Source organism: Pagrus pagrus (genome assembly GCF_965226575.1).
Source record: "Pagrus pagrus genome assembly, chromosome: 2".
NCBI lineage: Eukaryota > Metazoa > Chordata > Actinopteri > Spariformes > Sparidae > Pagrus > Pagrus pagrus.
The window spans coordinates 11,868,301-11,886,470 of NC_140186.1; the positions used below are offsets into that span (position 1 = coordinate 11,868,301).

The 18,170-nt window shown below is 41.3% G+C and overlaps 1 protein-coding gene across 3 annotated transcripts in view; it reads left to right on the top strand.

The window, feature by feature from the left end:
* fam13a (family with sequence similarity 13 member A) overlaps window positions 1-18,170 on the top strand; it is a 56,435-nt gene that overhangs the window by 16,215 nt on the left and 22,050 nt on the right. For all 3 annotated transcript variants that reach the window (XM_084384067.1, XM_084384069.1, XM_084384068.1), the window contains exons 8-9: window positions 6,316-6,563; window positions 12,941-12,982. In XM_084384067.1, coding sequence (XP_084240193.1) covers window positions 6,316-6,563; window positions 12,941-12,982 — 290 coding nt within the window. The remainder of the gene's footprint in view (window positions 1-6,315; window positions 6,564-12,940; window positions 12,983-18,170) is intronic.

Consider the following 18,170-nt stretch of genomic DNA (forward strand, 5'->3'; position numbering starts at 1 on the left):
ATTTAAGTTAATATTTTGTATATGTGTTAAAATGATGAGTAATTCCTGTGAGGTTGATTTCAGTTTGATAAGACAGGGTTTATCTCTCCGTGGTTGTTTTGAAAGCAGTTTTAAATAAAGAACGGATGCCATAAATGCAGTGCACATATCAAGACCAGTGTCGCTGTGGAGATAAAAGAAATGCTGACTGACGGCATGATAAGCTCAGGAGGGTAAAAACATCTGCTGATGAAGGATGTTTGTTTCCTTCAGTAGTCCCTGAAAAATCTGCGTTTGGCAGAGCTGGAATGTAACTAAAGCTTAAGAACATTTTTAAATGCCTGACGTTACTTTAAGCTTACAGCTAAGCAGGCAGTTAGCCCCTCTACCCTAACTCTGCTTATAGGTCCACAGTTATACAGCACAACAAACTACACTTACAATAAGGGTTGATAACAGCAGGATGCCTTTGAGGCTTTTATTGGACGCAATTGTGAAACTGTGTAAACAGCATTGGACAACAAACTCAATGACAGTGATTACAAATCAGGAAGGAGATTCCCAAGAGTGAAACCACATGTGTTGTAAAAAAATGAGTAAGTACAGTAAGAAGGAAACTGAATTCAAAACAGCATACGGTAACTGCCGTTAAATTCTTTATAAATTGTGCTTCGTGCCAGGAGAAAAACAAGGCATCACCACTGAAAGATCAACATTATGTTGTCACTTAAGGAAGTGCAACACAGTACTTGATCTAGTTAAAGCAACAGTATGTAGAAATTGGCATTTTGGCCCCCCACAGTTTCCGAGTGGAACAATTTGTCAGATGTAATATAGGTGTTAACTACGACCAAAACTCATCACGTCATTACAGTGTTATGTGTTGAAAACTATATCTTGAGGTAAACGTGTATGTAATGCTGAAGTTACATAGCGTTAGCTGAGACAGAGACACCATTCACCCTATTACAAGACACTGTACCATCAACATGATTTGGAAGCTGTTATTTGAAGGTAGTTAGTTGGGAAGGCAAAGTTGGCCCCCCAGCCTGGCCTAACTATACCAAGGCTTGAGCTCTGTGCGTCTGTACTCACTGTCGAGATCGCTGAGATAATTGCCACAGAGATGGATACAACATTCGACAAAATCACCTACTACACGGACAGCAAGGTTGTATTGGAATATATCCACAACCAGTCAAGGAGATTTTATGTCTACGTACATAATAGGGTCCAGCGAATCCACCAGTCACCTTGTCCCGGCCGGTGGAAGTACGTCCCAACACACCTCAACCCAGCTGACATTGGATCAAGAACCGTGACACCAGCTCTCCTTAGCAGCACAACATGGCTCAAAGGACCGGCGTTTCTCCATGATGCATCTTTGCACCCGTCTGAGCTTCAGGAGACTTACGATCTCATCGACCCCGATATCGATACTGAAGTGCGTCCCCAGGTGACGACAAGTTTCACACATGTCATTAGAGATGTGGTACACCCACAACGCTTTGAACGCTTCTCCAAGTTCAGCACTCTCCTCACAGCCATGGCACACCTGATCCACGTAGCTTGCTCCTTCACCCACTCCGTCCAGGATGAATGTCAGGGGTGGCACATCTGTCGTCAGAGGAAGAGAGGAAGAGGAGGAAGAGCTGCTAAGAGCCAAAGTGTGCGTTGTGAAGACTGTCCAGAATGAATGTTATGCAGAGCAGCTCAAGTGCATTAACTCAGGATCCAACATCCCGTCTTCCAGTAGCCTGTGGAAATTACACCCCACAATAGACCAAGACGGACTTCTTAGAGTAGGAGGCCGGATTGGACAGTCAAATCATCATCATTCCTGGTCGGCATCATCTCACAACCCTGCTTGTGTCCCACTACCACGAAGCAGTGAAACACCAAGGAAGACATCTGACCGAAGGTACCATTTGAGCTGCAGGGTTCTGGCTGGTGGGAGCCAAACGCTGTATCAGCAGTCTGCTTCACAGATGTATCACTCGTAGAAGACTGAGGGGAAAGACCGAACATCAGCAGATGGCAGCCTTACCAGCGGAACGGCTACAAGTAGCACCTTCTTTCACCTACGTAGGCGCCGATGTTTTTGGACCATGGGACATCGTCTCACGCCGCACAAGAGGAGTCGTCTCTAACTCAAAGCAATGGGCTGTGATGTTCTCATGCATGTGTTCAAGGGCAGTTCATATCGAGGTGATTGAGGCAATGAGCAGCTTTATCAATGCATTGAGAAGGTTCTTTGCAGTCAGGGGCCCCGCAAAGCAGATACGCTCTGACTGCGGACCTAATTTCATTGGCGCCTGCCGTGAGCCTGAGATGGACGAGACTAATCCGGGATTCAACAGGATAGAAAAAAATACCTGGGCACAGAGAGCTGCACCTGGGTGTTTAACCCACCCCACGTGTCTCACATGGGAGGCGCATGGGAGCATATGATTGGCATCGCCCGCCGTATTTTGGATTGCATGCTGCTTGAGCAGAGGAAATCTCGCCTGACACACGAGGTTCTTACCACACTCATGGCTGAGGTAGCTGCAATCATGAATGCCAGACCGCTCATCCCAGTGTCATCGGATCCAGAATCGCCTTTCATCCTCACCCCAGCAATGCTCCTGACCCTCAAGACAGGCGCTGCGCCTCCTCCCCCGTCAGGCAGCTATGATGAAGTAGATCTCTTCGGAGTAGAGTGGAAACAAGTTCAAGGCTTGGCAGTTGGTTTTGGAGCAGGTGGAAACGTGAATACCTCAAAACACTGCAGCTTCGGCACAAGTGGCAAGGGAAACGGACGAGCCTCCAAGAAGGGGACATAGTTCTCTTGAAAGACAGTCAGGCAAAGAGAAATGAGTGGCCTATGGGCATCATCAGAAAAGCCTTTCCAGGAGAAGATGGATTGGTCCGGAAAGTCGAAGTGGAAGTCAACAAGGATGGAACCAAAAAGACTTTCTCTCGTCCCATCGCAGAAGTGGTTCTGCTTCTTTCTCCGAGGACTGATTCTGTTCATTAATGTGGGCTCTTTAAAGACCCCAAGCGGGGAGTGTTATGCCCCTAGAAAATGTGTACCTTTCTAGAACAACATAGTTCTGTGTCATTTGTTTATTTTCGTAACCATAGCAACAAAGTGGCAGTTACAGTTGTATGAGCAGTTACAGTTGTGTCAGTTCTTCAGTTAGCAGGCTACTTTTCCTCCCTCTTTGCTAAGGCAATGTCTGTGAGTATTATTCATCCAGCAACATAAAGTTATGAAGCAATTTGAGTTTATGTACATATTGAGACTGCTGAGATGCTAATTGTGTTGCAAAGCTAAGTTGGCTCAATATTTTGCTGCCGCTAAGATAGCTAAGCCATGCTATGTACCAAATACTGTTGTGATGTTTGATTTGTTTAATAATACATACATTTTGTTGTATTGTGTTTCTAGTTTCATAAGATTCCTAGTAAACTTCATGGAAAGTAATCATCTGTGTCCTGGAGTTTCTGGGAGTGTTTAAACTGAAATGGAAACTTAGCCCATGACATGGGGAGCAGATACTTCCTGTGAAATTGAAAAAAAAAAACCTTTAACCGCTCTTAAAGTCTTGACCTCCTTAATGATTTATCAAGTGATTCAGCATCACTATTAATATTAACTTTTATAGCTACATTTCCCAAACACTCATCCGCTTCCATAAAAACTGTCTCACTCTCAAGGCCAGACTCGTGCGTGCTAAGATGCAGTTAGAAGTGTGAGCTACACTCTGTGTTTGGTACTATGGCACTGTGAGGCAGCGGTATTATAAGTCTGAATGATTCAGTGTTTATCAGCCTCCGGTCAGGTCTTGTGGTGAGGGAAAAGCACTCAAACAAACAAACACACACACACCCACACACACTTCAGTTTCGAGAGCTCTAAACATGTCTGTTTGATTTATGATACACCTGTTATTAAACGGATGAATGTCTGATCAAAGGGGAACTCGTGTGTTGTTGAACACACATAATGCAGTTGCGGGAATACAGTCATTCTTCATGGTAGTAGTACAAATTCCTTGTTGTTGGAAGAAAAAAAACAAAAACATTTCAGTACTTTTTATTTATACTTTAAAATTTGAAAATGTCAGCGTTTATCTTTCAAGGAAAAGTGTTTGCTTGCTCGTAAAAGCAGGAACAGGTATGGATCAGACTGCAAAAGACACGTCAGAAAAACTAGACATCTGAGAAACGAGCTGTCACCAGTCAGTAAGCAGAGATCTGTTAACAGAGGCCAGCTACAGCTGCCTTTCATTGTAGCAGACAGAAAAGCGCACCGAAGTGAAATGTTAAGTTCTTAGTATTTTATTTGGCTTTCTTGGCAGACTTCTGATATTTTTGCCAAAAACAAACTATTAGTTAATCCATGATTTAGAAACCAGGTCATATCCTCATTTTGGTCCGTCAGGCTTCTTTGCCATCTGGCCTATTTAGCTCCGACTTGTTGTTGGTCTGTTAGAGCTCTTTTTTATGCATAGGCAGAAACTGAGAGCCAGGAATGGAGACCGCATGACGGATCAGTAGTTAACACTATTGACACCGACCTGCAGTTTGATTTTTAGCTTTGGCTGGCTGAGTTTCCGTGACTGTGACTAAAATCGTTCAGTTTGTTATATAGTCACACTACTTCACTATGTCTTTTATGTAATATATATATAATGTGTGTCTCATGACAATTATTATTCACTATATAATAGACTCAAATAACCTACTCTTTTACTGTAAATACTTGTACCATCATACATCACAGAGACAGAAAAAATACACACATTTACGTAGATTTTTTTGGACTTACTGGACACATTTTAGTTAAACGTTGTGTTCCAACCTATCTGACTGTTTCTGCTGTGCTCATTTTATTTAATGTGTTGCTTTTCTTGTGTCTCTGATAAACCAAACCTACATCAACAGCAACATCTCAACACTGCTCAGACTGCCAATTTTTGATTTTTAATAAACTCAAGCTGTCATTTTCTTTAGTCTGTGGCGAACAGGTAAATAAGGTTTCCAACCTGACTTAAGTGAAAGTGTTGCTATTATATGAATGAGATGTATACATTTTGAAATAATGCCATGATACTTAATTAAACTGTGAGTGAAAGGGAGAGCAGTTTTAACATTTTATTAAAGAAACACAACATTTGTGTCATTTCACAAAGTATTTGATAAAGACAAATAAGAATACAAAAACAAATGCACTCAATCAGACAATCTAAACAAAATAAATCAAACAAAATATGACAGCAAGCTGAATATCCTTGTCGTGTGGACCAAAAACACATTTGAGGACGTCATCTCGACCAAACACTGGTCGACATTTTTCATTTTTCATTATTTTCTGAAATTTTTTTACCACTGAAATTCATTGTCAAAACACTGTTTTTACTTGGATTTTAGGATAGGCTTAAAAAAAACAAGCTAATGTGCCCATGCATTTTCTCTTTTTCCCTCTGGTGGTTTACTCTGAATGACAAATTTAGCCAAATCAATTAGAAACCCCTGAGGGGCAAAATCCATACCGGGTCTCGCTAAAGAAGCTTGTGGAGCTAATTATGTTCCCAAAGATTCACCCATTAAGTGCACCAGTGACTAAATGGAGGCAGCGGCCATAGCTTTTAGAACAACCCATTAAGTAAAACCCCAAATGGAAATGTTCTGCTGATAATTGGTGTAAAAAAAAAAAAAAGAAGAAAGAAAACCTTTTAATTCAACCGACAGACGTCTATCTAGAGCCGAGCCTCTTTTAGCATTGGTTGTTTTTGACCATTATCAATACTTCAGCTGCTGGCGTCAGACCCATTTCGTACTCTGTTTACCACCGCCAGGCAGTTATTTGGCCTCAGTGTCCATGAGCAGCCATACCGGTCCTCTTCATATATAAACTAAGAGAAAGCTCAGTGGCACATTCTTCAACACGTCTCTCAGGACTCTTGTGAAACCTCAGTAAAAATGCAGAGGAGCTCGTTTAACAATGTGGCTGTAGTTAGATTGAGGTTCTTCTCCTACACTACAGTAAGCGGTTCACGCCGTTTATACCCACTCAGGGTCAGCACGGTAAGACAAACATCAGTCTAACCTTACAGTTTTATTAGCTAGCCTCTTTTTTCCCCTCGCCTGTTTAACAGCTCTTTTATTGCTCCCTGCGTCACCTCAGACGAACTCCAAAAGCATGTTTTACAGTAACCTGAGAAAAGGTGTGTTCCTCTGTGTGTGTGGTTCTACGCTGAGCTTGATTGTGTCGATTAGTGTATCATTTACATCTCGTGTTTCCCATCACGAGACTCACCTGTCGTTTGGCATCTCTGTTTCTCTCAGGTGAGGAAAGGGAAGAGTGACGTCGTGACTCACGTCGTTCCTCAGCCCCGCCGCTCCGCTGGGTTTCCCCATGCGAGGCCCCTGTCAATACCAATAGTTTTGCCCCTGACCTCCCAGCTGAGAAGCCCCAGTCCAGAGGCGATGGACACAGCTCCGGTACCAGTGGCTCGCCCAGATACCCCAGACGCTGCATCGCAACCTACCCAACCTGACATTAGCCCTGCTAGCAGCATGGAGGCCCTAAACAGGTCAGTGTGTAAGAAAATTACAAACACAAACTTATATATGATAATTTTGTTGAAATTATTTTATTAAAAAAGAGCAAAACTTAACTACTTCATGCATGACAAAACTTACCTCACTTACTTTACAATTTACCAATCTCTATTTTTGGTTTTGTGACTCCAGTGTGGAAGACTAGGGATGATTGTAGCGGCGGTAAATAGGTTATGACCACTGTTTGCATAGCTGATGTGCTATCAGCGTAGGGTGAGGGTGAAGAATCCTGAGTGTCTGACAGCGATCAGGGATCTAAAGCCCCAGCCTTGTGGCAATGTGCCTTTGGCATGCAAACAAGCCTATTATAAGAAGCTGAAACTGGAGCCACTTGGTGTCGAGTGTCCTCAGTCCTGGAATAGCAAGGCTACAGCTGTGTCTGTTGTTGGGGTTCTTGCTGCTTTGACTGAGGGTTTAGACTAGCATTAACCTTGGCTGTGCTCACACCTGCACTGTTTGTCTAAAAAATGTCATTATCATACTGTTTAAAACCTCTTCTCACACACTCCAAATCCCATTTGTCCACAGTGTGTGTTTTCAGTTGAGGGATTTTGACAGTGACAGTGTGGAGTTTGTCCGTGTTGAATGTGGAGCAAAGTAGTAAATGTTATCTGTGTCACGTCGAAGCACTCAGATGAGAAATGATGATGCTGTTTGGCTCCTACTACAACTTGTCGAACACACCGGTGACCTTTGATATGACATTAATCAGAGTCGCACACCGTGTCAGCACCGGATCCATTAACACATTACATAAAAGTTTGGTAACACACACACACATACCACCTGTGTACTGGATAACAAATATCACCTCACCCACTTACATAGATTTAAATATATATCTATGTTTACTGAATATATTATACATTATATTTATTATGGGCAATATTATTTTTATCATTCTCATAAATTCAAGTGATAATTCTCTGTTTTCAGAACTCTTCCTCAGTTTTCACATTTTCCTTTGCGGTTTAGATATAATGAAGATAATGAGCAGTATTGCATGTGCAATCTAAAATGTGTTAAATCAACGAATTGATCATCACTAATGGACCAGATGTTCTTGTCTGCATGCAGTGTCAAATGTGATACTTCTAAGGTGGCAGAGCTTTCCTCGCCATGTCAGGGTGTCAGTAAATCTCTTGTTAGATTTCCTTCACACGCTAAGATTCTCCTTGTCGGGTCGCATTGGGTGACTGATGTACAGACGGCATGACGGGGGATCCCACTGAAGTGCGTCAGCAGTCTGAACTCTTTGGTATTTACAAATAGACACCTGCAGTTCCCGAAAAAAATAAAGATGCCGTCTTTAATGGAAGGAGGCTTTTGATACCCAGCAGTAGAATTTGGTGATTTAAAGGATGTAAGTGAATACAGCGGAAAATAGATAAAGTTGAGTTTGTATTTACAAAAAAGGGGTTCAAGTCCACCCATAGCAAATATATGATCATTTTCCAGAAGTGGATCCATCTGTGTTTTCTTATCTGTAACTGCTCTCATGCCAGCTTGTCAGCTTGCTCTCACTTTCCGTAGGTATGTGTCAGACACGTCTGTGTCAGCATAATACAGCACATACAGCAGCAGAGCCACGTATGGTTTTCATACATTCTCACTTTTCATTCACGATTTTCTTTTTGTTGATATAGAATATGAAATCCAATATTTAGAGTGTGTTCACGCCTTGTTGGTGGTAAAAAAGCTATTTTTTAAAACCTGTGGTACAGAACTTTTGTCTTCCCGCTCTGGCAGTAAGAATGACTCCACAAACACTGTCGACGAGCTTACGCACCACATTATTTCCTATTTGCTGTAGCCTACTCTGTCACTCCGGTTGCTTCCCCTTCAGCACTGGCTAACCAGTCTTTGCTGGTAGTGAGACAGTGGGAAAAGACAGCACAAACTTTAAAAACTCTAGTATACTGTGAATACAGAGAGATATATGTGGCGGTGAGAGGCTTAATCAGGACTGTGTGAACTCTTTTGGCAAGGGGACGTTCGTTTATATATAAAAGTCCCGCTTTGCAGGTCTATATATATCTAATAACGTGTATTATATTCGACCCATGCACCCCTCATTCCAGGAACTTCCCCTGTTGTGAGTCACTCCGCTCGCTCAGATCAGATCACATTCAGCACGCACAGGAACTCAAATCATCATCGTCAGGGTTTGATATTAGTGGTAGAGTGACAGAGTCTTCCAGCAGACGACATTTAACGTGACACGTCTTCAACGTAACACATGCCTCCTCCTTATCAAACACATTAATCCAGTCATTATGTATGCCACAGTGCTCTCACCTGTACCTGAAATATGACACCAGTCTCATTCACCACACAGGCCACATGAGCTAACATAGCAGCATCATGTGAACTTATTATGCTCTCAGCTTTGCGTAGTTTCAAGTAGGGGATGCATACTGTCTTTTGTGTGGTGTTGCCATGGTTCACTGAATCTTGTGATGTAACCATCAGGTTTCTTAGAATCCTGTTGGAAATAAGTGGGAGTGAGGAACGTTGCAGTGTGGTGTGAGTGCAGGTTCCCCGTGGGTATAACAGCATTGTTGGCCGCCTGTCAGGAAGTCTCATCCATCAACCTGAAAGCCTGACAGCACATATTTACAGCAAAATCCTGCAGGCTGGATCAAACTGGTTCTCCTGTTCTATTGATGTTAGTGCCAAATCCTATACAGGATAGAGGTCCCTTAATTTAGGTCTATGAGGAGTCTCACTTAATCAGGTTACATTTTATCTAAGTACTAAGGCGAAGCCAACCAATCTTATTCTTATTGATATTTTCACCATTCATCCAAGAATCTTTTTCAGTTTTCTCTGGCCAGAGACTCCCCACCAGTCAGGAGAGCTGAAGCCTTTTTGCGGGACAACATTTTAAAGATGACGTTCTGAGTTTGATGTTCAAGTTTAGCGACAGACCTCACAGAAAGTCAGATACCGGGCTTGATAGCGAGGGAAAAGGATGACTGCAGGTCAGCTTACCAAGGCAGTAGTCCAAAAGCATCTACATGTTTATTAAGCCAGTACTGAATAAAATGTTCAGCCAAGGCTGGATCTCTTCTCAAATGTCATGATTTGTTGCTTTTGTCTGAGTAACATTTAGATTTTGAGAAATGATGATGCTGTTTGGCTCTTCTACGACTTGTCGAACACACCAGTGACCTTTGATATGACATTAATCAGAGTCTCACACTGTGTCAGCACCAGATCCATTAACATATTACATAAAAGTTTAGTATGACACACACACACAGAAGATGAAGACATCACTTCAGGCTGTGGTCTCTCAGAAGTACTGATGGGCATTTTTCAGTATTTTCTGTCAGTGTGTTTGGGATTTAGGGGAAAAATGGAAATATGAAAAATCATTGTGTTTTTGTTACCTGAGAATGGGCCTTTTGTATCTACAGAGCGAGCGGGTTCCTCTTTGACGGCGTCTGTTATGTTGCAGAGAACGCACAAACCAAACACCGGCTCTGGAGCGGGCCTCTCATGTTTTTAGTGCCCGGGCGGTGAATAGATAACAGTCATGACAGAGATACTTGACACATAACAAGATTCGTCCATCATATTTCATCCAAAAATCATTATGTTCATCTGCATGTCTGTGCCTTAGTTTCAAACCCTCTTTGTTGCTTTGCTCTCTTTTGTTGATGTTCTCCGCTGGGATGAACATTTACCAAGCATAGCTTAGCCAAGCTTATCCATTAAATACTTTAGGTCGTGACTGCCACACACTTTGTGCTCTGAGATATTCTAAGAATGTCCAGCACCCGTTGAAAAGCCGGCGGTTTGGGGGTCCTGAAGGGACTAGAGACTGAGCAGAGGAGCTGGGACTCAATGGGACTCTGGCTAGACTGTTCCCAGATTCACCCTGGCTCCTTAATTATCGATGCAGTAAATTTAAAATATATCATTTTACTATAGAGAGAATGCATTTTGGTCTTCCCGAGCTAGACTGTTTTTCTTCACTTAACCTATTTTTGAGCAATCGACAGCATTAATCCAGACACCTTGTGATGGCCCTTCTAAAAATAGTATTCACATCTTTTTTATTTGATAAGACCTAAAACTTAAGTTAAATGACACTACAGCGAGGGAAGAGCAGTAGGAGAGGTACTGCACCGAACATTTCTGGAGGATTTTTCAGGTGTCCAGCGTCCACGTTGACCTTTGACATTGGTAGTTTTCCGTTCAGCCCGGAGGGATCAGGCTTTTTCCGAGCACCCTTACAAAGCTTCTTGTTATCCCCTCAGTAAGGTAGTGGGTAAGCAGGATTTCCGCTTTTGCAATTCACGGCGGCAGTGACGGCACACATTATTTTAATACGCTTGCCAGACTGTGTAACACCGGTTAAGAACAAGGCATTCACTCCGGTGGCTCAGAAGGAATTCGGAAGTGTTTGTGGTGAACTACACCTTCACTGAGGAGCACAGGCACACTTCCTGTACATTGTGTCATTTGAGAAGACTTTCGAAGTTCAACGAACTTTGGCCCATTTTGATTCACGCCTGAATTGAAACCTAAATCCTTTGTTTTGAACTTGTTGAGGTGCTGCCCAAAGGACCAAAGTGGTTCTCCCTCCCCTCGACACGCCAGCCCCTCACAGGAAGCCACATGAATGCACGCCATGTACCAGAACACACCAGAGAACCAGACATTCCCTGATTGGTCCAGAGAAAAACAACTCTGTTTTCTGTGTTTGAGAACATCTGAGACTCAACATGTTTACAACCAACCATCAGACTTTGTGTTGGTGCAGCAGGCAAAGTTATCTCAAGCTGGAAATTGTTTCAGATTGATTTCCTGCTCTCCCTTAAGACATCGAACAAAATCAGCAAAACAGAATATTTTTGCTGCTTTAGAAACAACATGGTGTGACTGCTGATACTGGATAGTATAAAGTACAATAATTCATTTTAGTCGGGACTAAATCAAAAACAAATCATGTTTGTGAGTCAGCCACATTTTTTATTTTGAGGATAGGGCTGCAACTAAATTAGCCTGCTGACAATTTCCTTGATTAATAATTATTTTGTCGAGTCGACAAAATGTTTAAAAAGCCGTGACAAACGGCCGTCACAATTTCCTCAAGCCCAGCGTGAGTCATCAGCATTGCTTGTTTTGTCCGATCTGTCCACAGCCCAACAAAATATAGAGAGAGAAAGCAGCAAATTATCACAATGAGACAGTGAAACACTCATTTTTGGCATCTTTGCTCAAAATAGTCAAATTAATACAATTAGTAATTCCTCAAATGATAAATACTCAGTTTAGCAGCTGAAGTAAAATGTCTGAAATAGACATAGTGACAGTCTCTGCTGCTGCTGCTGCTGCTGCTGCTCATGGTTTGTCTCCAACAACACATCTAATCTTACCTTTTGTCCAAATCCTTTCTGTTGTAAACTGACAGCACCGGCAGAATTCATGTGTCTGCTTGTCGCAGGTGAACATCCAAAAAAAAGTCTCGATAGGGGTTTTAAGTGATGAACAGTCACCCTGTTGTGTCTTGTACAGTGAAAAAACATATTTTTCCACAGCAGACTTGTCATAATAGGAAAAGTGCAGGTGTTTCTAACGACATTAACAACGGTTCTGTTCTGTTCTGTTCTGTTCTGTTCTGTTCTGTTCTGCTCTGTTCTGTTCAGACGTCCCAGTAAACCCTGAGAGTGAGCCAGTGTGCACAATACCAGGACAATAAAACTGAAGCAGCTCAATTGAATTGTTATTTTTACATTTTACAACCTGGTTGATTTGAGTTACAAAGTACTTTCAAAATAAAGTTGTCACAGTAAACATACATACATAAAGAAACCTCGGCGTAACGTGTATGTATTTGTTACACATTCTCACGGATGAGATTTGGTTGCAGTGTTTTTCTTCCTCCTTTGACTTGAGAGGAGATAATACAGTATTCAGCTCTGCTTGGGCAAACAAGACTAGGCGATTATGAAATTTTCAGCCTGTAAGTGCCAGGATATGAAAATGTTAAGCAACCCCAACATTCAGTGCCAAGACTGAGTTCCTCTTATCGTTGCATAATTTCATCATGTGTTGCTGGCGTACATCCAGTGGCAGTAGCCTGCCTATATTCTCGAGCAAGCACCCATTTCTCTCTTGGTTCATAATAATTACCAGAGACAAGCTCAACAAAGCCACTGATCTGTAGAACTGCATGGCTATTATTCTGCAGACAAAAGCCAGCGACATGCTCCTATTTTCAGCCCCAATGACATGTAGTGATGAAGGGAGAGGAGGGGCTAATGTTTTTATGCCGTAGCACTTTATAACCACATCCTGCAATTAATTATGTGTATTTTTGTTTTTTATATTCCAGTTCCCAAGAAGAAGAGAGGCCGATATCTCCTTTTTACATGAGGTAGGCCTCTTGTCTTTGTGTTGGAAAGCTTCAGAACAGGGTGACAGCATGTTGTTTTGCACTGGAGGTGTGGGGGAAGTGGCTGTGTGCTGCCTTGGTGCATTATCATCGGAAACAATGGAACCACCAGTTAGAGGGAAAGCAGGGCAGCGTGCACATGCAACAGTTTGCTCACCACTGTTTGGTTATTGTGGCGGAGGCGCCCACAGAATAAGTTTCAGACACACCGCTTAGGCAAAAGACATGTCTGGGCAAAAACACTGTGTTTCCGAATGATGCTTAAGCTCATTGGACAATGTTAGAAGAATAATAACTTGAACTATTTTGATGAGCAGTTCATCGTTTTGAACAATTTTTTAAGCCAAAAAAAATAATGAGAAAATACATTGTGTTCTCTTGTTTAATGCTCAGAAGGTCCACTGAGGCATTTTTTCAGCATTTATTTCCATTTATTATTCCATTATTATTGTAATCAATAATAACTGGCAGATAAATTGATACTGAAAATAATCTTCAGTTAATTTTCTCGTCATTAACTCCAAAGTGGAACATAAAGTCTTCTGGGTAAAAATAAACCCATTGCAACTGGCTGGAATGACAATCAACACATACAATATACAGCCAACCTAATGCCTTTGCACGTGCAGCTGATAACGTTTCATCCACACCCTCTTGATAATCACTTGTTAATCATCAATGACCCCTCTGCCTTCGTTTCCCAGTTTGCTCCCAACGCATGTTGACCTAAAGCCTTCAATACTCAGCAGCTTGTTTAGTCAGTCTTAACGGCTGCTTCTTCAGTTAGTCATTCTGATTTGGCACATTTTGGAGCGATGTTTGCCGTCATGACCTCAGAGCTGGTATGACTCCATGGCAGCTGCTTTGTATTGTTTTTCCCCAAAAGAAATGAATAGACAGAGGAGAAAGGCTTCACCGGAGTGTTGAGTCAGATTATCTAGAATAAGAGTGCAGTACAACATACAAAATACACTTTAGGATTGTATACTTCATACCAGCTTGAACATTATTTTTTTTGTGGCAGCAGTAAATCTGGATGGAACAAAAACCTTTTAACTTACCCAACTTATCGAAGGACTTAATCTAAGTCCTGGACATGTGGTCGGTCATAGAGTCAGCTATGTACAGTATGTATATTACTATAACATGTTTGTCTGTCGTATGGGGTGCATAATCTCTTCGTATGTATTACATAATCTCTGTACTCGGCATACTTGACATGACATTTTACTACTCACATGATTTTTTCCAAGATTTCTCAATACAAAGCATTTACAGGCACATGAATATGCTACATTTGCATACAGTAACCATGTGTTTGTACAGGTATACCATGACCTGTACTTGTATGTATATAAAACCTTTTCTCTTTACATTTGAACTCTGAGGGTAAGGAGGCAGGTCAAGAGGTGGGCTCTTTATCTCTTCCTAAGGCCGCCATCAGGTTTGAAAATCTCAACGAGGCAAAGAGTCAACAGACATGCAGCGCCATGAGACTGGAGATATTGTTGACTCATTCCTATGATGTGTTGTTTGACCAGGTCCAATGAGAAAAATGTTTACACCTTCTTCAAGGCCACACTGGAAGGTCAACTGAAAAGTAGGCCATCATAGAGATGTGATTTAGTTTGAATATATAAGGACAATAGTGTACTTTTTCAGACAGTCTCTCCTGAAAGACATTCATCGGGTGGCACTTAGTTATTTACATGGAAAATAACAAAAAAGAGTGAGGGGGAAGAGTGGGGGAGGGGATTTCTGAAGGGGATTTCCATTCTGTTATATTTATATTAATATTTAATCATTTAATATAATAATCAACAGGGAATATTTCGAACTTTCACCATTTTAGTTTCACTTAACATGCTAGCGTTTGCTAGAGTAAAGCTGAGGCTGAAAAGAATGACAAAGGCTTTCAAGTAGTCGGTCACAAACAGCAAACTGAAGTGTTGACCTGATGATGGTGCTGGATAAAAAAGTCAGAGGAACACCAAAATCATTATTATTAATCTTGAGGGGGCATAAATGTCTATCAGATATTATGGCAACCCGTTTAATATTTATTGCGAAATTTAACAACAAACAAAAAGTCATGGTGTCACCATGTATCGACTGGTAGTGAAATCAGTATTTGCAGCTCTATCCTGTCTAATCCAGCGTCTGGAAATGACTAAGACTACTGTCTGTTGACGCCCTCTCTGCCCCTTCACCTCACTTTGTCTCTCTCCCATTCATTGCTCTTGCTCACGTTCATCAGTGACTAACTCCATGGCCCGCTTGCACTTTGTCACATACACACACACACATACCATCCAGACTTTCTCTTTCTCTGCTGAGGTCGACTTGCATTCCTTCACAAACAGAAGGCTGCCACAGGGGAGCTTAACCTCAGCCCAGTCAAAATGGATCATAGATCAACATCATTTTTTTTTCTTTGTGTGTGTTGACCAAAGACTCTAAAGGTCCTGGCTAATATCTGACTGTGGTGTAATACTGGATTACCTGAATCGACGTCCCTGGGTACACAGCGCAGAGGATTTAACTGGTATAAGCTTCTGCTGTGGAAGATTTTCAGTTGTTTCCTCCTCGCTTTCTATGCATCAAAGACCACTAAACTTTAAAAACCCCATAACAGACACTAACTATGGAAACATGTTATTTTGTTCTTACTTTGATTTGGTCAGCAATTTTCTTAGTTATAAGTTCCTAAATGAAGCAATTATATAAAGCAAACGTTAAGCTCTTGTAAAACAAAGACTTGCACTGCTGGCTTTTAAAATCCACATTCAGAGAAACAAAAATAGCACAATTACATAATTACACAATTAAAATCCCAGACCTATCATTTCAATACAGACCTGACTTAACAGTTCAGTAAATCTCACAGACGCCATCAAACTGAAAAAACTGTTGATGACTGGTAAATTCAGTCTTCGTATTTAGAGAGCATTAGAGTATACTATCATCAAGTTTTATAGTTCATTAGTTTTATGACAAACTGTGACTTTCTCAAGATGAAAATGTATATTTTAAATTGACAAACATCATATGTGTGATACATGACACAATTCAAACGGGATCGAAAAATGATTAATCTCTCTCTCCATTCACTACCATACAAAGGTTTTCTGAAATAAGGTTCTCTATATATCTGTAACATATTACTTTATTCTTGTATTATTTGCCTTCTTACCAAGAGTTAGACGAGATGTTTGATACCACTTTCATAACCGTCCGTTAAATGCGAAGGTGTTAGCCTACCAATCTACCAGCACGTCCAAAGCTCGCTAATTAACTTAATTATCCTGCAAATAGTCAACACTTCTCTAGTCTCATGCGTTTTCGATTAGAGTTAACAACACCTTGGCCTAAATAATTTGTCTTAGAGATATTTTAGTCAGGATTTTGTAGTCTTGGTATTACTATATCGCATGGCTGCACTGAATCCTAATCGAAGGACAGGGACTCCTTTGTGCTGATCGATATTTACATCTGATTGTACAAAAGTACAGGTGGAGTTCCCCAAGGCTCGATTCTCAGACCTCTTCTGCTCAACACCGACACTCCACTCTCACATGTCTTTTTATATTGCCTTGTACGTGTGCCATACAAGTAAACTTGCCTAGTCTTGAGTGTATACATACATATATAATATATATATGTATATATATGTATGTGTGTGTGTGTGTGTGTGTGTGTGTGTGTGTGTGTGTGTGTGTGTGTGTGTGTGTGTTGTGAAAACCTTCAAGGTAGTCCTCACTGCATTGGCCTCAATCCAAGTTCATGTTTGCTCTGACCAGGTGTGACTGTAGCAGACATTGAGCAAACTACTGTTATCTTTATCTTGATACAACTTCTTTTTTTATCCCTACGCAGGGTAAAGTCGATCATACTTAAACAGTAGTCTGTTTTCATGTTGTTTCTCATGTTGTAGTACAACATGGGCAATAGAAAGGCAGGGAGTGACTCTCAAGGTCTTTATAGCTTGCATAAAGTTTATACAACAGGGTAATGAAATTACATAATCATAGAGTTTCAGGATCACCATCTGATTGGTCCCTGATCGAACAGTTGACTGGAGCTAGTGGTGTCATTTTATATTTTTAGAATATATGAGTTTAAGAAAGGATTGTTGGCGTGGTGGTGATGTTTTTGTCGTGTTTCTGATGCAATCATTCATCCCGCTTGCCTTACGGTCTCATTTGCCAGTAGTTCATGACTCAGACTGCCACCATTACACACCAGACAACAATCCTGTCTCATACCATACTGGTTTCACACCGCTGCATCGTTAGTTAAAACGGAAATGGTGCAAAGTTTATTCTAGGCACTGATGACAACTTTGTCTGGTGATTTACCAAAGTGCCACACTTGGTTTGTACAACCCGAAGTCTATTTGGGTAGATGATAGCTGCCACGAGATACTTACAACTCACAGGCAGTCACACTCAGCTGTTTATGTCATCAACAGCCTAAACGTGGCACAAGTGGACATATAAGAAACCCAATTTCACATTTCAGACCAGCATAGAAAGAAGATTCTGTTATCCACAAAGTGTTTATTCAGTGTCTTAAGATGGAAGAAAAGGTTTAACCACACAAAAATGGACCAATACATTTACTTGCCTAGACATTTATATCATAATCAAACTATCCACCAATCCATCAGCTGTTCTCAAACCAGTCTTTCCAACATGGAGGCTGATTCTCCTACAAGGCCCAATGATAAATCTGAGGGCTCAAAAGGTGATTAAAGATATTTTAAGAAATAGTTTTTGTCCATATGTTTTTGACTTTTCTATAATTTCTCTTTTTTTCTCATGAAATTTCCCCTCAAGTGCCATAACCTTTATCACCCGGTCACAGGGTGTTTTGTTTTACGAGGCCACGAGCCAAAAAAGTTGTCTTAAACCTTTAAAATTTCGATGCAATGATGCAAATTGCATCACAGGGCACAGTACACTTGATTTGTATAATAAGCATCTTCTCCTGGCACAAATTCCAGTTATGTAATTAACCCTACTGTCACCTTTATAAGCATGGAGGGCAGTACTCAGAAGGCAGCTCGAGAAAGCCTTTATCATATTTCAGGCTTTAGTGTATCCACTGCCCTTTATGAATTCGTGCCTCTGACATTTGCAGGCGTTAACAGCCAAAGTCAAGTCAACAT